This window comes from Gambusia affinis, linkage group LG03 (assembly GCF_019740435.1).
Source record: "Gambusia affinis linkage group LG03, SWU_Gaff_1.0, whole genome shotgun sequence".
Classification (NCBI taxonomy): Eukaryota; Metazoa; Chordata; class Actinopteri; order Cyprinodontiformes; family Poeciliidae; genus Gambusia; species Gambusia affinis.
The window spans coordinates 4,309,726-4,330,059 of record NC_057870.1 but is presented as its reverse complement, the minus strand read 5'-3'; the positions used below and the strand labels follow the sequence as shown (position 1 = coordinate 4,330,059).

General features: G+C 42.5%; 1 protein-coding gene across 2 annotated transcripts in view; it reads left to right on the top strand.

Moving 5' to 3' along the window:
- Positions 1-20,334, top strand: part of cux2b (cut-like homeobox 2b) — a 125,769-nt gene that overhangs the window by 88,755 nt on the left and 16,680 nt on the right. For both annotated transcript variants that reach the window (XM_044112775.1, XM_044112776.1), the window contains exons 4-8: positions 4,494-4,572; positions 16,621-16,758; positions 16,952-17,105; positions 19,057-19,139; positions 19,501-19,567. In XM_044112775.1, coding sequence (XP_043968710.1) covers positions 4,494-4,572; positions 16,621-16,758; positions 16,952-17,105; positions 19,057-19,139; positions 19,501-19,567 — 521 coding nt within the window. The remainder of the gene's footprint in view (positions 1-4,493; positions 4,573-16,620; positions 16,759-16,951; positions 17,106-19,056; positions 19,140-19,500; positions 19,568-20,334) is intronic.

Here is a 20,334-nt window from a genome sequence, read left to right as displayed (position 1 = left end):
GGTAGCAGAGGCAGCTTGGAGGGAGGTGGGCGGGTCATGTCAGTACGCAGAGAGTAGGACCAACATGAGAAGGCATCAGGCAGGCGAGTGATTGATGTCTCCGCCGACGTCTGTAGGCAGGTTAATGGCGTGATTGTGGAGGTAATCTCCGTGTTCTCTCGTTAAGGATGATGGAGGGCCAGGAGACCCCCGGCATGTACTCTATAAGATGGAGCCCCAGTTGCTTCCTCTGCAGGATTTCTAGTTTATTTGTTTGTTTTATTCATTCTACATATGCAACCAGGGATTTTGATGAAGCCGCTTGAGGGGAGGAAGGAGCAGTCCGGCCAGCACACTGTCAGCCTGATTACAGAGGGCTGGCGCAACCACTCCGCTGCAGTGGCCAGGTAGTTCAGGTGAAATCTCAGCTTGGAAGTAGTTTGTCTCGGTGTCACAAAGTACTCTTGACGGTTAATGTGCTGCTGCACGAGGAGTCGATGAGATTTGATCCTCATCACTGCTGCACAAACAGAGAAACAGTCTGAATGCTGGCAGGAGTCTTTGCTGAAGCAATTCAGATTGTTCACGTATTCCACCGTGCAAAAGTATTCACCGCCCCTGACTGCTTTCACAAACTTAGAAGTATTTGTTTTAGGGGTGCACTAATACATCTGACCCAATTTTCTTACTTTCTTACTTGTCTACATGTTTAGACATCCCACTGTTACCAACTCAACAACTTTCTTTCTATGTTTGGTGACATTTCAGACAAAAAAAAATTGTACTGACCGAATTGTACAGCAGGCCAGAGATCTCAAAGATCGGTAATCAGTGATCGGCCAGAAAAGTGCAATCAGTGCACCCCAAATTTTATTGGAACATTGTGTGATAAAACAGCACAAGGTGTTGCATAACGGTGAAGTGAAGGACAAAGGGGTGGTTTGGAATATTTGATCTCAGATAAAAATCTAAAAACATGGCCTTTTTCTACTGTGATACCCCTAAATAAAAGCAAGTGAAACAAGTTTTAAGTCATAAATAGTCCACCTCCATGTAATAATGTAAATTAAACATTTCTGTCAAAAACCCAGAAGTTTGTTAGAGAATATTAAAGAACAACCAACATGATGAAGACCAAGGTAACAGCAGACAGGACGGAGAGAAACAAGTGGGGAAGTTTAAAGTTTTCAGGTTATAAAACAGTACCTTGAGCTTACAATATATTATAGAGCTCTGTTCACTTCATTACATATAAATCAGAGAAAGGGCCAACAGACTCACATCTCAGGACAGGACAACTGTTTGTCATAAACTCCACACTTCTGGCTTTTATCAAAGAGTAGCAGGAAAAAGTCATTAATGGCAGGGGAAAAGAAAAAAAAAGTCCAGTTTACAGTTTAGATGGCGGTGGCCGTATCATGCTGTGGAATGTTTTATTTTTGTTGTTGTTGTTTTTCCAGAGGGTCAAGGAGGTAGGTCAGAGTTGATGGAGAGATGGGTGGAGCTAAATGCAACACAAGAAAACCTTTCAGAAAAACTGTGGCGGTTGGCCTTCCAACGGGACAATGAGCCGAAACATACTGTCTGAGCTAAGAAATGGTTTAGATCAAAGCTTGTTCATGTCTTTAGGCCTGGACTTTGAGTAGGCCATTCTAACATGCTCTAAAAGAATTTGTAATTTCAGCAGGTCTATTTCTACAAAGTAATGACTCATGAGAGCTGAATATAAAAGGAAGTCACATTTCAGATTTTTGTAAGCAAATATTCTCAGAACCAGATGCAATAATTTCTTCCGCTTTGTAATAATGTTCACAACTAGTTTCTGTTGACCCACCATATAAAATCCCATAAATGTCATAAAACGTCTTAAATTCATCTATCTGAAATTAAGGCCTTAAAATATCTTGAATTCATTTAAAAAGGTCTTAAATTTTGATTTGTCAGATCTATTTAGTCTTGTATATTCTGGGTTGTATTTTTTTGAGTCACACTCGGATATCTGCATTGCATTCTGTGACTGGAGATGGAGATGGACATAATAATTAAAGTATAAATACATTAATTGTGTATAGATGTATGTCTTAAATTCCATTTAATAAGGGTACTAAGAAGTGTTAAATTTGAGTTGGTGAGACCTGCAGAAACCCTGTTTAATATGGAAAAGTTAAAGCAGTTTGAATATTTCTTCACATCATCCATTAAAAAGTCTTAAAAAGTCTTAAATTTGTGTATTAAGACATGAATTTTAAGTGGTTTAGGCTGGAACAGTTGTTTTATGATAGCAAGGTGCTTTATGCACTCCTGTTGTTTATTGTTGCCACATAGTTTCATGAAGTCCTGGAGGGAGGAGAGTTGATAGGAGGTAGATGAGGGCAGGTGTGCGCAGGGGTGTGTGTGTGTGCAGGGTGGGTGTGGGGGGGTGTACACATGTGTGTAGGGAGGGTGGAAGGTTAAACTGGGGTCCGGCTGAGTGAAACAGCAGCACTGTGTATCAGGGAGCTGCCTAAGAGCAGCAGACTATTGCATCTGTATTGATTGGACTTCAGCCTTTTCCATTTTCCATGAACTCCTCTGAGTTGCTCTGAGTGGGAGTGATGGGGGTGGGGGAGGGAGCGGGAGGTGAGGGGCAGGTTCGGGGGATTTGCTTGATCTTTATGATATTTCTTTAAACATGATGCTGTCGTTATGCCTCCCCTGGGGAAAACACGCCAGCCATTTCCAGTAAATCAAAGGCTCTCCGTCTCACGCTATTTTCCACACACCTTATTTATAACCCCACTAAACAGCTCCAACACACTGCCGCCATTCTCATAAGTGTTTTCAGCCTTTTGCGAAATGAATGTGTTTTTTTTTTTTTTTTTTCAAGTGCATTTACACCGCTGAGGAGCAGCACCGGCTCAGACGTGCTGCCCGCCCGCCATCCTGGCCCCTTTGTTGGGGCCCCATCGAGCCGATACGACTGGGGGGGAAATGTAATCGGCAGTGACAGAAATGACACAAACAGTAGATGACGATCATTTGAATCCAGTCGATGAGTCAGACTTGATCCGACTTTACTGTTGCCGAGGAGAAGGCACCGCGCGCGTCCTCTGGTTTACAAACAGACCCGAAGTCTTGGTGTGCGCTGAGAGCAGGTAACCCACATACCCACTAGTGCAGGTGCCCTCTCCATGGGGCCAGGTGGCGGCTAATTTGCTTTCTTTGTCCTTCCTAATGAATCGTTAATTGGTTTGCGTCACCCGCTGAGCCGCGGTGCTGAGTGCTGCTGGTGATGGAGGCCACCGGCGAGTGTCCTCGCACACAACGGGCACCTACATTTACCGGGCCAAATGTCGCCTCACAACATGCAACAGCTTGACAGTTAAACAGGAAAAACATTTAAGCTTTCTCAAGATGTCACTGATTTACTGTTAAGAACTCCTCCCTGCGCAGTTTGTCTCGTAAAATCATCAGAGAATATCAGTATTGTAGATGTTTCATTTGGCAGTAGCCAGTAATAGTTTGTGCTTTTTGGGCAGGGCTGCACAATATATTGATTAACAAAATCTTAGCAAAATCAATGTGTACAATATCAATGTTTGTAGGATCTTACCTTTCAAGTGCCTTGCAGTCTCATACTTCACATTATAATATTCTGACCGATTGGAGTAAAGCAGGTTGCTCAGCAGGTGATACAAGCATGACAAATGTTATAACCAATAATCATGCATAGCAGCTTTAGGTGTAGAGCCACAGAAAATTATAATCATGTTAGCAATGTTTGCTTGGAAATAATTTTATTATATTAAGTATTACAGTCATATTTTAAAGGTGCAGCATTATGTAAAATAGATTTTTTTGTTATAATGTTCCCTCATCAAAGATAAAACTTGTAGTGTCGCTTTGATTCTTTCATGCATGTTTGAGAAATCCTCTAGTCTCCCATGGCAACCATTCAGCTGTGCAAAACACCTGGGTGGACCTAGCTCCGCCTTCAAGGTCCTGCTGCACTTCAGAGCTGTAATTTCCAAGCTTCAGAGCTTCCGCCTCACAGAGCAGCCCCCCCCACTCAGCTCCTTCAGACTAGCCAGCAGCAATTAGCAAACACCTGGTGGAACTACGTATCAGCTGAGCTCATTATAGGAGCTACTTCTCAGTGTAACGTTGGTAAGAACATTCTTAAAGGGTTAATATACGAGCCATGTTGTGATGACTTCCTAAAGGCAGAGTTTCAGAAAGAGCAGGAGTTTCTTAAAGAGACAGAGGCCCAATTTCAAGGCTTTACATTACAAAGTCTTTTAAGTCATATTTAATATACATATATATATATATATATATGTCTCATTTTTAAACAGTTGAAGTTAAAATATATAAGCTGTAGTTCCAATACTTCTAAACTACATCATGATTGTCATCGATGTTGTTTTACCTTAAACTTTAAGTCAGATCATCTTGGCTTCACCTGACCATTCATGTACTCTGTTCCTGGGTTATGCAACTCCATGTTTACCTTAATGGCATCTTCTTCCCTGCAGGTGGTCGCTCTGAACAAGCGCAGTAAGGAGGCAGAGTCTGCATTCCTGGGAATCTACAAACAGCTTATCGAGGCCCCAGGTGAGTCTCCCACCAAGACCAGAGAAGTGCATCTTCACAAACAACACCAGCACTCTCGCCAGCATTACGTGTCGAATTACCATTCTGCCTTTGAAGATCAATCTTTTAAAAGATCAATTCCCCGTCAATTGTCACGTCTGCGGGTGGACCGGTTCACGCGCTTCGTTCGTACAAATCACCACACACACACGAAAAGAACCAGAAAGTAATTTTTCCTTCACCGTGAATACGGTGGATATGGTGCGGCAGCACATGGATGTAAACTACAGAAAACCCTATACCCTGTGGCTCTTATCTATTTTTCAAAGTCTATGCTCTCAGAGTGGTTTCCAAAACTCTGCGTGATGCCACTTCAAAACCCAGCGCTGGTCCTCGAGTGTAGCCCGACTGAGGAGCAAACACGTTCTTAAGGAGCTCTGCTGTTGATTGTGGAGGACCAATTAAAATCCCAACTGAAGTCTGGGTTTGTGTTCAACCTGATGAGGCCAAAGGGGGGAAGGGTAAGGGAAAGAGGTGCAAAAGGCGGAAAACTGGAGTAAAGGAAAGGCACAAGTCTGTGTTTATTCAGTTTTTTTTTCCTCCAGTGCCAAGGAACATGTAGCGTATTGCTCTCTGTTGCAGGAGACGGCAGCAGTACGCAGCCCAATCTCAGTCTAGATCAGAGAAGCACTTGTGGCAGGAGTAGAGAATGCTGTTTACAGATTCAATGAATACGAGATAAAAGCCAGCGTCAGAGAAAAAGCGACGACGGCAACTGACTTTTAAAGGTCTCCATTTTTCCTTGAAGTCCCCTGCTTGATATTGCGCCACCAACCACCCACACTCGCTAACCCTCGCGCTCAGGCGCACACACAAACACAAGCCGTCTTTGAATGAAGTTATTTCCTTGATAAGAAATGCCTTTCTTTGAAGATGTACTGATGATTAATATAACCTGTGCCTTTTTTTCACATGGTGACCTTAATTCCAGAGCATTTTAATGGTACACGATTTTAAAACAGACCTTTGTCAGGTAGCAGCTGCCATCCCACATAACACAAACACTTTGTTTTACAAAGCTAAATATATTTTTTTCCGTTTTTCTTGAAATGTTCTTTTTGCAACAATTCACTTGACATGAAGATTGTAGAATATCAGATACCCTGTTACATCAGGCAGTCCTGCAAAGCCACTCGCTGACCTTCATTTGACCTCACATTTGTAACGGTACGGGGTCATGCTTCTTTCATGCCACAAATATATTAGTATATTATAAATATGCAGTGTCTTGTAAAAATCTCTGCAGACTGAACTACACAAGACAAAGATATGCAGCAAAGATCAACATACCGAGACTCTAACCTGTGACGGCCAGGTTGAGGACTAAGGCCGTACATGGGTCATGTGTTACACCACTGCACCACTGCACCACTGCCATGCCCTATTTCTTTCACTTTTTGAAAGGTCAGACCAACACTTGTCACCTTGGAACCTATTCCAAATCTGTAGTGTTAGAAGTTGGATTCGAGAATCAATCAATCAATCAATCAATCAATCAATCAGTGTGCTAGATATGTTCCTATAGGAGGCAAAACTCCTTTTAACTTTTTGCTCATTCGTATTGGTTTATGTTATCAGGGAAAATATACACACTCTTACAAATAAAATCATTCTTTTTTTCATTTTTTTTTTCAGTCTGAACCTGAAAAATAAGCAGAACTTTCTTTTCAATTGATGCATTATATAAGTATATATTCTTTCAACATGAAAGATTTGGTGTTGCTTTCAGCATGTTGGGGGGGTTCGCTCACTATGTATCATCTGTAAGGACTCACTGTATTCTGTCCCTGTTTGTCACTGTACAGCTTGCTGCTGGTGTCCAAGGTCACCCCCCCCGACCCCCCCAGTCCTCCTGCCCCGCCAACCCCCCCACCCCCTCCCTCTCCTACCCACCTCTCGCCAGAATGGATGACTCCAGGTACACGGGAGGACACTCATTTGGCCGTGGCCCCGCTTCATTTCTCTCTAGCCCCCTCAAACACAACAAGCAAGCATTCCCGCCGTTCCCCCTTCCAACAGACGCCACAGCTCATGTATTTTTAATCTTTTGACAGATGCAATTATTCTTTACACGCCATGCTCGTTAATCTTAATGCAGTTATTACTATTCATGGCGTGGCGTTTTTCCCCTCCTATTATTTCATTTGAAAGTGCCTCTTCCCTAAGTGTGTGTGTGCACGCGTGCGTGTGTGTGTTTGTGCCCAGAAAGGCTTGGGGGGGGTCCAATCAGAGGAGGCCAACAGCAAAGTTAATGAATGCAGAAGGAGGGGTGTGGGGGAGACACTCAATATGTGACCTGTTGTATCTGGATGCTGTTAACATCTGGTCTAGATGGACACCTGGACTTAAAATTTTATCACAACACTTTGTGGAATTATTGTGATAATGATAAAAGTGACAATAAGAGCAGCTTATTTTTTTTTCTAGGCCCCACAAACAGAAATACTGTTCTGGAGAAGCACACCAATTTGTAATGCACTTCTTTTGTCACCAGTCACAAACAAGAAGCTGCTCACAGTAACTGCATTTAGTCATATTTTCAAATTTATTGATATGCAGTGATACTCTAATTGAATAAACAGTTGAGAAAATATTAAAACTATCAATTCCTTAATTGAAATGTATTGTGACAATGAATCAAAACTTTTATCATAAGAAATGTATCACGATAAATGATAAACTATAAAATAAATGCCCACCCCTAATGTACCGGTTATCCACTTTGCCACGCCGTTACCGTTGGAAACGGGCAACAAAGCCGTCACACACGTGACACACGTTGGTCATGACATGTTAATGCTTTGTTAGTACCTGTATACAACTAGAATGCAACAGTCAACTCTGAGCGAGAAACTTTTGATCTGAGTGATTGAAGTTTTTTTTTTTTTTTTACCATTACTTTTATTTTTTTGTTAAATCTCATTTCTCCGGGCCCCTAAGCCAACACGTCAATCCACCGGAGTGTTTCATTAGCGTGCTATATTTTGATTTGCCTGTGACACTTCCCCATGCTGCGCGCTGTAACTCCCACCCAGTCTGACGCTTGAAAAGAGGGCCTGTTAACAGCGCTTCCCTAACAATGTTTATATCACCTCCGCACGGTTTTGATCAGCGCGCATAAACATATCCTGATCACTGAACGCTGGAAAACAGTGGCAGCATCTGCCCGCGTCCCGGAGATGCACCGAACCTCTCCTCCTCCCCCTTCTCCTTCTCGTTCGGCTCATTTCTCCTGGAGCGTGTGTTTGTGTGTGTGTGTGTGTGTGTGCGTGCATGCGTGCGCCGTTTGAACGCCTGCGTTTGTTGCCACCTCTGTGAGAGCGGCGAGGCCCTGTCGCCAGGGGCGTAGCCCTGAGACTGACACTCCAGGTGTTTGCTCTTCCTCGCCTCCTCACAGTATACACACTCATCCCCCAGGATCCGCCCTGCTCCCCCTCTCCTTTTAGAACACGTCTCCTTTTATGTGAGCGGAAAGCTGACGGAGACTTTGTGAAGATTCAGATCTAAATACACCCTTCTTAAAGTGTGTGTGTGTGTGTGTGTGTGTGTGTGTGTGTGTGTGTGTGCGTGTGCGTGCGTGTGCATGCATGTGTGTTTTCAGGGCCTACGGCATGTCTGAAGTGGATGTGCATATCTGCGTGTGTTTGTTGGTGGAAATGCTAGGGCAAGAGTGCTTGCTAGTGGTGACCATTGGTACTGCGGGTAAAAGTTAATGTTTTTTGTTAAAAGACATTATATACGTTCAACTTAATAAGTTAAGTTGAACGAAGTTTTAAGTTGAATTGAAGTTTTTGGTGCGTTTTTTTCAGAGTCTGTTAAAAATTCCATGTCTTGTTATTTAGATTCACTACAAATAGGCTGAAATATTTCAGGGATTAATTGAGTTTATCAGAAAGTTGGAATATTACATAAGGCCGATTAAAGAAACCCCCCCCCCCAAAAAAAACCCCGTTTAATTCAGAAATGCTGTGGCAATTTTGTGCAGTTATAACAGTTGTCACTGAAACCCACCATTCAAAATCACTGCTAAGGAAGCTGGCTGTTTAATGGGTTTTTAAGGGATAGTTGAGTGGAAAGAAAAAAAGTAATTGGAAAACTCAGAAATAATAGGGATAAAATAGGCTGGAGAGGATTTCTAAACAATCCAGTTTAAGAAACTGAAGCCCAGTCTTTTAAGATTACATTAAATGTAGCATTTTATTTTGGAGCGTCAGCTTCAGATCTGCATGCAATGGGCCATTAATTTTACAGAAAGTCACAATAAAAGCAACAATACACCAACAATTAATATTTAACTAGAGGGTGTGGCACTAAATCACACTCCTTATTAGGTTAAGGTGTTAAACTGGACCTGGGAAACTTAAACTGTGTCTGGTGTTAATGGTAAGCAATGGTATAGCCTGCTTTAATAAAGCGGACAAATCCCACTTCAGTCAATCGTAGTCCGCCTCGGTCAACAAACTTTCTAGAAAAAGAGTTATAAGCAAACCTTTGTTTGCCTAGAAAGTCTGGTTTGTTGGCAAAAGTGTGACTGGACAATCAACCAAAAAGCTAAACTCTGGCCCGCCTACCAAAATCTGTCTCTGGTGAGGTTTGAATGGATATGTGAACGCCAAATGGACCAGAAACCTCTCCAAAAGCAGGAAGCGGACTATAGTGCAGAGCATGTTGGACGGAGAAATCGCTTGCTGTGTTTTTGCTAAAGACAAAGGAAAACTCCTACAAATGTTAAAATCTGACGCTACTCAATTTTTGTTTACATTTAGGGAAGGTGGAAGTTGTGCTCATGTCTTCTTCAGAGGTTTTCGTGTTGTTTCCTTCAGTGGTTCTTGGTGCAGCGCCCCCACAGGCTGGCAGGGGAACACGTCTTTCAAAGAGTTTGGTTTGTTTGACACAGTGAAGCAAACCGCACCAGCTGGAAATGGAACAAGTGTTAAAACTTTGGTCCCCAATCAAACTGAGTCTACAAGACTCTCAGGAGCGAAAACATCAATCGTCTTTTTACAAGTCATCATAGATCCCAAACCGGATGTGAGAAATCTGTTTACGATGACCCAATCCTGACTTGACCAGTCTGTGTTTACTGCTTCGAATCAGAAGACAACTTCAGCATTATGGTCTTGCCCTGAAATTCATGAAGCATAAATGGAGACTCTGCCAGAAAGATGTAGAAGTTTGAGAAAACGTGTGTAATTTTGGAAGAAGGGTCAGAACCATAAGTTGTTACTGGTTCACAGCAGAGGCTGCCCTGTGCTTCACTCTAAATAGTAGGCACGGAGCTCAGCGATTGGCTGTCTTTCAGATGCATAAAGAAGTGTCGTCCTTCCTCAGCCCACCCTGCAGACAAGCGCCAGCACCAGAAAGCGAGGCCTGCGAGGCACGGCCAGCCGGTTTTATTGTAATTGTGCGGCTAAGTACCTAGGATCGGGAGGCGAGTGGAGAAGTGCTTTGTGCGAGTCTGTTTGAAAATAAGGCCATATAAAAGCTGACGGAAAATGAAAGCTCTCTGGGCGGGACGAGATTATGCATAAGTGATTAATAAGAGCAGTAATAAACAAAGGCCCAGGAGATGTTTGAGGTGCTTAATAATGCATTATGTTCATAAAAGAGCCAGGCCTCTCCAACTCGTCCCTGTGGAGTTGGAGACCCTAGAGGGACCAGGAGAGAGTGTGTGCTCTCCAACGGCAGCATCTGAGTGTGTGTAGGAATGTGTGTGCTGATGAGAGCTGATGGGATGCAGAAATTAAAAGACAGTAGTATTTATTGCTGTTAATTCATTGGAATTTGGATTTGGTAAATCAGAATAGAAAGTTTCTCTTTTTTTTTTTTTTGTTTTACTTCCTGTATTCCAGTTCAGTTTGCTTCGGATGTCACGACGTCTTGTGTTAATTTTAAACGCCGCGTACCCTCCTCTCTTTGTTTCCTTGACTCCCTCCTCTTTGTTCCGGGCTTTAAAATGCCTCGACATTGATGTTGCTCCGTCTTCGTCCTTCAGTCTGTCAAAGAAACACGCAGAGCAGCGATAATAACAAAAAAAAAAAAAAATGAAATGTGCAGGTTAAAAAGTTTTCTCTCTCTCGGCTTTGTTTCGCGCCGCCCGCTTCCCACAGTCGCACCTCCTCTACCCCCAACCCTCTTTTTCTTCTCATTCCACGCATCTTTATATTTGAGTATTTCCTCCTTCCTTCTGCCACATCAAGGGAAGAAGAAGTGTTCGCTCTGCCGTCTTGAGTATCAAATGCCTGATGGTTTAAAATACACCACAAACAGACGATGTTTCTGTATTTGTTGCGAGCAGTTTGTGTTTCTTTTTATCAAAATTGTTCCTTGACAGGCTGAAGATAAGAGGGGGGGATTTTTTTTTTTCCACATGGTATATGTCTGTACATTGTGTGTGAAGGTGAAAGTGCTCCGTCAACCCAGTTCTGGTCCTTGACAACAACATTACGACAGTGTTGCTGTTTGTTGCAGCAGCGGCGGCGGAGTGTGTTTGTGGACCTTGAAGTCCACTCGCAGAGAGAGAGAGAGAGGAAGAAGAAGAAAAAAAGTCTGTTTTGAATGAAAAGAAAAAAAAACCTTGGAGCACAGCCTTGTAAATTAATTTGTTCGTGTTGTATGATGGGAACACAGCTGGCCTCATTAACATGCACACAACAAATAATTATAGCTTTTTTTTTTCCCTTCCTCTCTCTCCCTCTCTCTTCAGCCAGCCAATGCTTGGCTAATGGGCTTGCTGGGTTAATTATGTCAGAGCGTAATTACACAGAGCCCAGGGAGACATAATGGTGCACCCTACTGCGCCCACACCGCCTAATGATGGTGTATCGCTGACAGGGCCAAGACGGACCGCCCTGACACACCTGCTTGTCTTGGCTCGCAATACGCCCGTCCACTCCCCCGCCCACCTAAACCTGCGCCCCCTCCTCTCCATTTCCCCTCGGCGGAGCCACCCACAGCATGCTCAGCCGTCCGGCTTCTGATCCTGCTTTCAGATGTGCAATATGATGGTGACCACAAGCAGGCAGCTGCAGGGTGGTAACCTCATTACTGCTCAGCTGAAGTGATGAAACTCTGTATCAATCCAGCCAACACCACACACACACACACACACACACACAAAACAAAGCAAAACAAAAAATTCTGCAAACTTTCTTTTTGCAGCTTGTTTGATATTTAGGGTTTTATTACGTTATTCTTGTTTGTGCGGAGTTTGTTGTACCCTGTTTTTGCTTTAATTACTCCGGAGCCGAAACACGTTCTCATTTGTAGAGTGTCTTCAAACCTTCTAGACAGCCGTCGCTTTTGTCTTTGTTTTGCGCCAAACACAGCAGTGGACAGTAAAATAAAAAATTTTATCAGGATAGAAATCGGTTTTCCTTCTGAGCTTATGAAATAACTTTCAAACAACAACTTAAATTGACCGCATTTTGCCACTATAGACTTTAGAGGAGTTTATTGGTGTTTAAAAGGTGGCATATTATGTGAAATCAACTTTTTTGCACCTTTTACCATGTTATACTGTTATTCTCTCATTAGAAACACACCTGGAGTATTGCTTTGATTATTTTATGCATGTTTGAGGAATTCTTGAATCTCCCATGGCAACCACTAGGGACACTAAATACTTGATTCCACAAAGCACTGCCTAGTTGCGCAAAGTTCCTCCCCCAGAGTTGCAGTCTCCAAGCCAAGCTTCCCCTGTGACTCTCTCATTCAGCTCCTTCAGACTAGCCAGCAGCAATTAGCAAACAGCTGGTGGATCTACAGGTCTGCTGACCTCATTACACAAACTACCCCTCAGTCCAATACCAGATGTAAACGGCATCATGGACGAGCATTGCTATGATGATCTGCAGAAGGCGGAGTATCTGTAAGAGCATGTTATCAAATTTCTAAGTTGAATTTCTTTAAAGTCAGGTTTGATACATACATAGGATTTTATAACAATTGAAAGTAACAATTTCTACCTGGTTTAACGCGTCTGGATCAAATGGTGGCTCTTTAGCTGGCCTAAGAAGAACATAGACATGATGAGAAGGTTGTTACTGCAGCCAGGGAGAGAAGTAGAACATGCAGGATGCCGGCCCTCCAGGACCCATTCTGGGCACCACTGATTTACGGCTCCACATTCTTAGCAGCATTTCTTTTGCACATCTACGGTGGGACATTTCTGTCTATTATTCCTGGCAAAAGCAAATTTTCATCTAACTTAACCCTGCTTTTAATTTTCCACAACTTTTTCCCTGACCTGGCTGCTTTGGTTATTGGTCTTCATGATTTTGTACTGAACTCAGGAAGGTTGACCTGACTGCAACTGAGACTGAAGATTTTATTTTTCTTTTAACAAGCAGAAAATATCTCCTTAGTCTGAAAATATTTGTTTGCCTCTCTTCTTTTTGCTGTAACGCTCTTCTATTAATGATGATAGAAGAAGGAGACAAAGAGAGGGGAAAGTTCCTGTGTAGACGCATCTCACTCCAGATAATAAAGAAGTGTTAAACGTCTCCATCTGGCTCTACAAGAAGCAGTTAAAGAGGGGAAGAAAATGATAAACCATAATGTTCTGCTGCCCAGAGTCAGAGGGCTGAGGCATTACTAGCTCAGGAAGTAAACTAAAGGGAAGAAAGTGGAGGTGATTTTAATTTTTTTGCTTTTGATTCTTCTTCCTTTAATTAATTTATAATCTAGATAAAACAAATGGGAGTCAAAAATACTTGAGATGGTGAGAAAACTGCTAAAAGTCACAGAGGATATTCACTTTTGAATTTTTCGGTTAGTTTCTATGTGATTTAAATAAGAAAACAATTGAAGCAAAACTTTTAACCCTTTCAGATTATGATCTGATTGGAACTTATGGGATAGAAATTTTAGAGATCTATGCTAAATTTTAAATTGTAGCTCTTAAAATAGCGCTGCTTTGCATTTAGTGCTTTCTTGATAAAAAACAAAATCATTTCTAAGATCCAGTTCTTGTGATAATGTCACTATGAAAGGTCAGATAGAGAAACTGAGAGCAGTCAGTTCTACATGTTGCAAACAACCAGTTTTAAATTAAAGCCGACTCTCTTAGAAAACAACAAAAATAACACATTACATACTATGTGATTTATTGCCTGTAAAAGGGCAATATTATGTGTTTCCTAGCTGCATAGTGCCATTTTATAACAGTGTCAAGTAATTATTTTACCTTCAGTTGTTAACAAGATGTATATATCAAATATGACTTAAAAAAACTTTGACTTTGTAATTTAACATCCTGAAATTGGGCATCTGTTTCTTTAAAAACTCCTGCTCTTTCTGAAATTCCACCTTCAGGAAGTCACCACAACATGGCTCCTGTTTTGACCCTTTAACAACATTTTCACAACCGTTTTACTGGGATGTAGCTCCTATAATGAGTTCAGTAGATGCTCAGTTCCAGCAGGTGGTTGCTAATGGCTGCTGGCTAGTCTGCAGGAGCTGAGTGAGTGAGTGACAGGAGAGAGATGCTCTGTGAGGCAGAAGCGTGAAAGCTGCAGCTCTGAGGAGGAGCTGTTCCTTGAAGGCGGGGCTAGGTTCACCCAGGTGTTTTACACAGCTGAATGGTTGCCATGGAAATTAAACTATTTCTCAAACATGCATGAAATAATCAAGGCAGGTATGTTTGTGATTAGAGAATAACAACAGGATGTAAAGCTTAAAAAATTTGATTTTACATAATACTGCCAGTGGAACTAGTGAGTTTTCTACAAAAATAAGGAATTATTGACTTAAGAAGAACTCCTGCATCTTGCCAAGAAGTTACTTCTAAGTTAGTTTCCCCTCATTCAAGTATATTAGGATGTTTCCACTAAAATTCTGACCCAAAATACTTGGTATAAGTTGCAGTGTTTTTGGAGTGTAGCAATTGGAAAATCAATAAAAACAAATAAACAGAAAAAACCCCAGATGTGCTTAAATTTAATGTTTGATTTTTGAAAAGTTTTCAGTGTGAGAATGACTCTTAAACACCAAATTAAATGTAATCATCGCTTCTGTATGTTGGTAATAATTAGCAGTGTACAGGAAGATGAGCAGGTCAGCGTGAGCTTTCTTCCTCTGATTATTCTTGGTGGGTTTACCGCCGGCGCTTTCCCAACACCGTCTCCGTCAATTAGCAGATGCGGTTCTCCGGCGTTAGAGGCAGCCTTCCTGGGCGCTCTCTCACCGACTGTAGATCCCGGGCCCCTGGAGAGCCTCCCCGCTGCTCCGCTTTGATGGGGCTTTCATTTTTGTATACAGACTTAAGTTATATCCCTTCACTTTAAATTTGACTTTACTTTCCTCCGCCCTCCTTCGCCGCTGATTGATAATCCCGGCTTGTCCGATGCGTGAGAGATCCCTTACCGTAATCTCTGTCCTTTGATCATTAAAAGTTGAAAGGATATAAGAGGGAAAAAGCGGCTGATAAAGTGATTTCTGTGACAGAGGGGTCGATGATATAGCCACGCTTTAAGTCATCCTGTTTGTCTTGGAAGGTTCTGTGGTCTTAATAGGGACGTCCCCTGTGACTGACGCAACAGCTTCGCGGTTGCTGTAACAATGAATGCAGACAGCGTCTGACAGTAAACGGTCCTGGGAAGCAAAAAACAACAGAAAAATAAAAAAAAAATCATCAATTAAATGGTCCAAAATGTATCGTCTGATGAAAATGCAGATGTGGCGCGGTGCAACGCGCGGCCGGGATTTCAACACAATTGCACCGCCGCTGAGGATCTGACTTTTTGTTTTTGTTTTTGTTTTTTTTAGGCCAGCCAGACTCAGAGTTTTTGCATTTTCTCTCTGTGGCATTTGCCGAAGTTTAAACGTTTGTGGCTCCCAACTTCTTATGAAAAAAGTCACTTCAGTCGGTGCCCGCACCGAAGGAACGGGATCCAATTGGGTTCCGCACAGAAGTCTTTAAGATGAGCTGGATGAAAGCGGTGGCAGAAAAAAAGTTTGTGCAGCAAAGCAGCGATTTTTTTTTTTTTCTTTTTTTTTTCCTCCTCTTTTAGAGTTTTGAAGGGCTGCGGTGTGTGTAGCTGTGTGTGTGTTTTGGTGCACGGCTGCCTGTGCATGTGGCTCTACACCCCAGCCCCCACCACCACGCACACACACACACACACACACACGCACCCACACACACACACACACACACACGCACCTCCCTTCTTGTCAAGGAGCTCCCCTGAGCTTCCCTCTCTGTGCTTTGGCACTAGAAGTCACCTCCTTTGGTGTTCGGCAGGCAGGTACACAACAGGAGCAGCTCTCTCTCTCTCTGAGCTGTTGAACTTTTCGGGAGGGGAAGAAAGGGGAAGGGGAAGATTAAAAACAGCCCTGTGATGTGGAGTGCCGAGCTGCCTCCTGAGAATTCCTGGCATAATAATTTAAATGATCAAATGATACAGAGGAGACTTGTTAGCTGAGAAACAGCCTCCTAGTTGGCCCCATGGGCCCCGTGCTGCTGCACATGCATTGCAAAACAGCTCCTCTGTTGTGCTAAAGAATCTCTCTCTCTCTCTCTTTTCTAACCCCCTTTTCAGGAGTATACTTTTTTTTTTTCTTTCCACACTTTACCTAGGTGTATATTTGGCACTTAAGCCCCCCTCCCCATCACATATTTATTGTAATGTTTTCGTCAACTTTGCCATTCATCGGTGTGCCGGAAAGCTCATTAGATTTGATCTTTTTTTTTTTTTCTTTTTTTTTTTTTTTGCTCTCACGTGGGTCTGAGCGGCACTCGCGTCATTAGGGTCCAGCCTGTGAGATTTTCAAAGGCAAACTGAGTGAGGAAAACTCCAAGAGTCACTCTTTTGGAAACAAGTCTCTGTGGAATAGTCGGAACTGTGAGGCAGAAAAACTCTGTAATGTGCTTTACAGGCAGCGCATGCCGTAAAACAGCTATTTAGCTTCTTTTTTTTTTTTGAAAAGCAACATTGTATGTCTATTATGTGAGCCTCAGTAGTTCTTTTTGCAGTGATTTGTTTTGTTTTCTTCTTTTTTCTGCCACAGATCCGGCTCCTTTGCTGGAGGCCTCCCAGTCCCTGGAGGAAAGGCTGCAGCAGCTTCAGAGTTTGGCCCCAGACAGCGAGGCCCTGGTGCGCGAGATCAGGCACTGGAGGAAACACCTGGAGTGCCTTGAAAAGACAGGTCAGTCCACAATCATCCCCCATGAAGCCACAATCCCTACACAACACGTCTGCAGAGAGAAGCTGCGGCTCTGAGGTTCTGCCGGAAAATCTGGAAACGTTTGAAAAAAGGAAAGGGCTTTTGAAGATTTTCTGCTTTTTTTTTTTTTTTTTTTTTTTTTTTTTTCAAAAAGTAGCTCTCTGTATGTCTGCAGAGCCCACAGAGGACGGCTCAGCGGCTCCGGCTGCACCAGAGGAGGCCTCAGAATCCGGCTCTCCGGCCTCACTGATGACCCCGAACAGCACGCCGGCCCCCGAGGCCCCGGGGTCCCCGCAGCAGAACCACCAGGACCAAACGGACGACCGACGGTGAGAGTCACAAGCAAAATCCATTCTTTTCAAAAGTATTTATACCCACTAATTTACCAATATACACTTTGTTGAGATTTGCACGTTATTCCCTCATCAAAAATGTACCAGGAGTGTTGATTTGATTCTTTCATACGTTTGAGAAATACAACTATTTAGCTGTGAAAAACACCTGGATGGACCAAGCTTAGTAACTTGGTCCAAGGAGCTGGCTAGCTCCTTGAGACTAGCCAGCAGCAATTAGCAAACATCTGCTGAGCTCATTAAGAGCTACGTCTCAGTGAAACGCTGGTAAAACTTTGTTAAAGAGTTAATAGAGGAGCCAAGTTGTGACAACTTCCTGAAGGGGGAGTTTCATAAAGAACAGGAGCTTCTTAAAGAGACAGAGGCCCCATTTCAAGGTGTCATTAAGGAAGTCAAATTTCATTTGAATCATATTTGATATATATTGCATTTTTGCAACAACTGAAGGCTCTTGATTTTACTATGAAATTGTACCACGTTCCTGTAAGACACAAAATACTTGCCAGAATAATATCTGAAAAGTGTGGTGTGCATGTGTATCCAGTATGTCTTAGTCAATACTTTGAAGAAGTTGGGTTTTTTTTGTTTGTTTTTTTTTCTGCAGTTAAAGGTGGAAATCTTTCCTGGTATTTCTCTAGATTTATACATCTGGAGAACTGTTACTCAGTATTTGTAAAATTGCTCTTTTCACAGTTTCTCAATTAGATTTAGGCGTGCACTTTAAGTAGACATGAATATACTTACCATTTTTTTGTCGATTTAGATAATGTCAATAAATTTTGCCTCAAGGCACTTTACAAAAAATTATTTCAGTTCAATCACACATAAATTCCTACTAATCCTAGTTATCAAAAACTTAATCAAGTTGTAACTATACATGATAAAAGTTATAGTGAGACGAGAATAAAGTCATATCACAATAAAATTGAAATACATGAATAAAGTTGTATTATCAAGATAAAGTTGTAATAATACAGGAGAAAAATCAAAGTAATACTAGAAGAAAATCATAGTTATAAGAATAAAGTTGTGATATGAGAAGTTATAATATGCAAATAAATTCATATTATTCAAAAATAATATGACTGAATATTGTTGTAATATCAGCAGAATGGAGTGGTAATTTCATGACAACACAGACAATTATGAAAAATAAAATGAGGAATGTTGAGCATCTACTTAATCTTTTAACACATCAGCATCAAATTATTATAAGTAGCAAGTTTTTTAAACTGTTGAGCAACAACTGAGTTTATTTAGAGGAAAGAACTCCTTTATTGTGAATAAATTGAGTTGGTCACATCAGAGCTTGATAATTATTAAAGTTTTGCTCTCATTAGGACGTTTTCCTAGGAAGTGTACGACTTCTTGTAACATTGTGTCTTTATTGTGTTAATATTACACAAACACACTCACCACACTTTACAAATTTCCTTTGTAAAAGATAATTTACGAATATATTGTGTTGGGCTGGCACACAAAATTCCAATTTAATGAAAAGAAATGCAGAAAGTTCCAGTGAAATGTTGATGTTCTGGCCTTCATGAGCCTTTGCACGGCGTCAATCCCCATTCACCGATGCTCATTTTGCTGCTGGTTTTTGCGCAACAACAACAGACCATTAGAAGTGATGCAAATCTGCATGCAGAATCTGAGCAGCCTGTCTCTGTAAAACCTACATTAGAGAGTTAATTAGAGCTCCGTTTCAACCAATGCGTTTCATCCAATGCGGCTCCGAACGCTTCCTATTCCATTTTCACGCCGTCTCTCTTTTTGTTCTGAACTCCGCCGCACGTGCCCTCGCTAAGTGGGAGGAGGTTGGCATTTACATTTTAATTTTTTTTTTTCTCCCAGCCCCGAGCCCTTTATTGTAGCTTTAAATGTGTGCCCGTGATGTAGAGAAGGAACTGACAGTTTGTTCTCGTAGGGAGGAGGAGGAGGAGGGCGCTGATGTTAGTTTGGCTGACAGACTATCAGAGGCCGAGGAGAAGATCAAAGTTCTGCATTCATGTAAGTCGTTTAAACACTGGCATGTACTGTAGCTGCTGGATTTAATTTCATCTTATTAAAAAGACACTTCATTTAGAATTGCAGTATGGTGCCCCCTGCTGTAACTCTCTCCCCTGCACCCCCGTCCCGCTGGTGCTACTTACATTAATGACTGTTAAAACAGGCTTTATTTTTAAAGGCAGGGGGACTGGTTTTCTCACTAGGTAGAGGCATAATCCCGTCTGTAAACTCTTTGACTGCTTCACGACTCTTTTGTGTCGCAGTTTCGCAGGAAAAATCAAGCCGTCGTGTTGCTGTAAGGTCAAAGTTTGTGTGTTTTCTAAAAGTTAATATCTCACTTCCTGCGGTTTGTCTCTCCCAGCATTGAACGCTGCGCAGACAGAGCTGCTGGAGCTGCGCTGTAAATACAACCAGGAGATGGCAAACAAGTAAGAATCTCTCATGTTTTCATGTTCTTCCCAAAAAAAAACCAAAAAAACCAACCCTGCTTTTCCCACACACACACATACATGCACACACCTCCACCTCTTGCAGTCAGGGTGCCATGAAATCCCCCCTCCCCTCTCCGGTGTTGAGCATTTTAAGCCTGCGTAGAGTCACGTCTGGCGTAAAGCTGAGGAACGCCGCGGCGAAGGCCGGGAGTGACTCAGCCGCTAACACAGGTCGATGCCGCAGCCTCTGTGTTTGCCTTCTCCGGCAGCTGGGCCCTGACAGCCCTCAAGAAGAATTGCTCCATTTAAAGATTGCTTCAGAAAACACTCTACCTTGTCCCGGTCTTTGAACGCAATGTATCCACCGCGCGGCCGAAATGAATCTGAGCTCGTATGAAGGATGTCGATCGACATTCAAAGTAAACACTCCTTTGTTTGGGTTTGTGCTCCAGAGCACAGGCGGCCCTGCCGCTAATGGATTTTCTCCCGGGCTTAATCCATGGTGCAATTGAACTGATGTTTCTGGAGCCGCCGCCATCTATTTTGTCAGACCGGACACATTTCCAGTTTGACGCTTGGCCTCGGCGGGCAGCGGGGGAGTTTGAGGGAGGGTCTCCATAATGCGGTTTGTCACATCGCGTTCCTATATGCTGAGAACGACCACACAGTTCCAGTCACTTGTCCTTTTCATGACACAGGCCTGTATTATTCCTAATGGCAGCTCCCTCTTTGTTGATGATGACGACTATTTGTCTACCTCACCT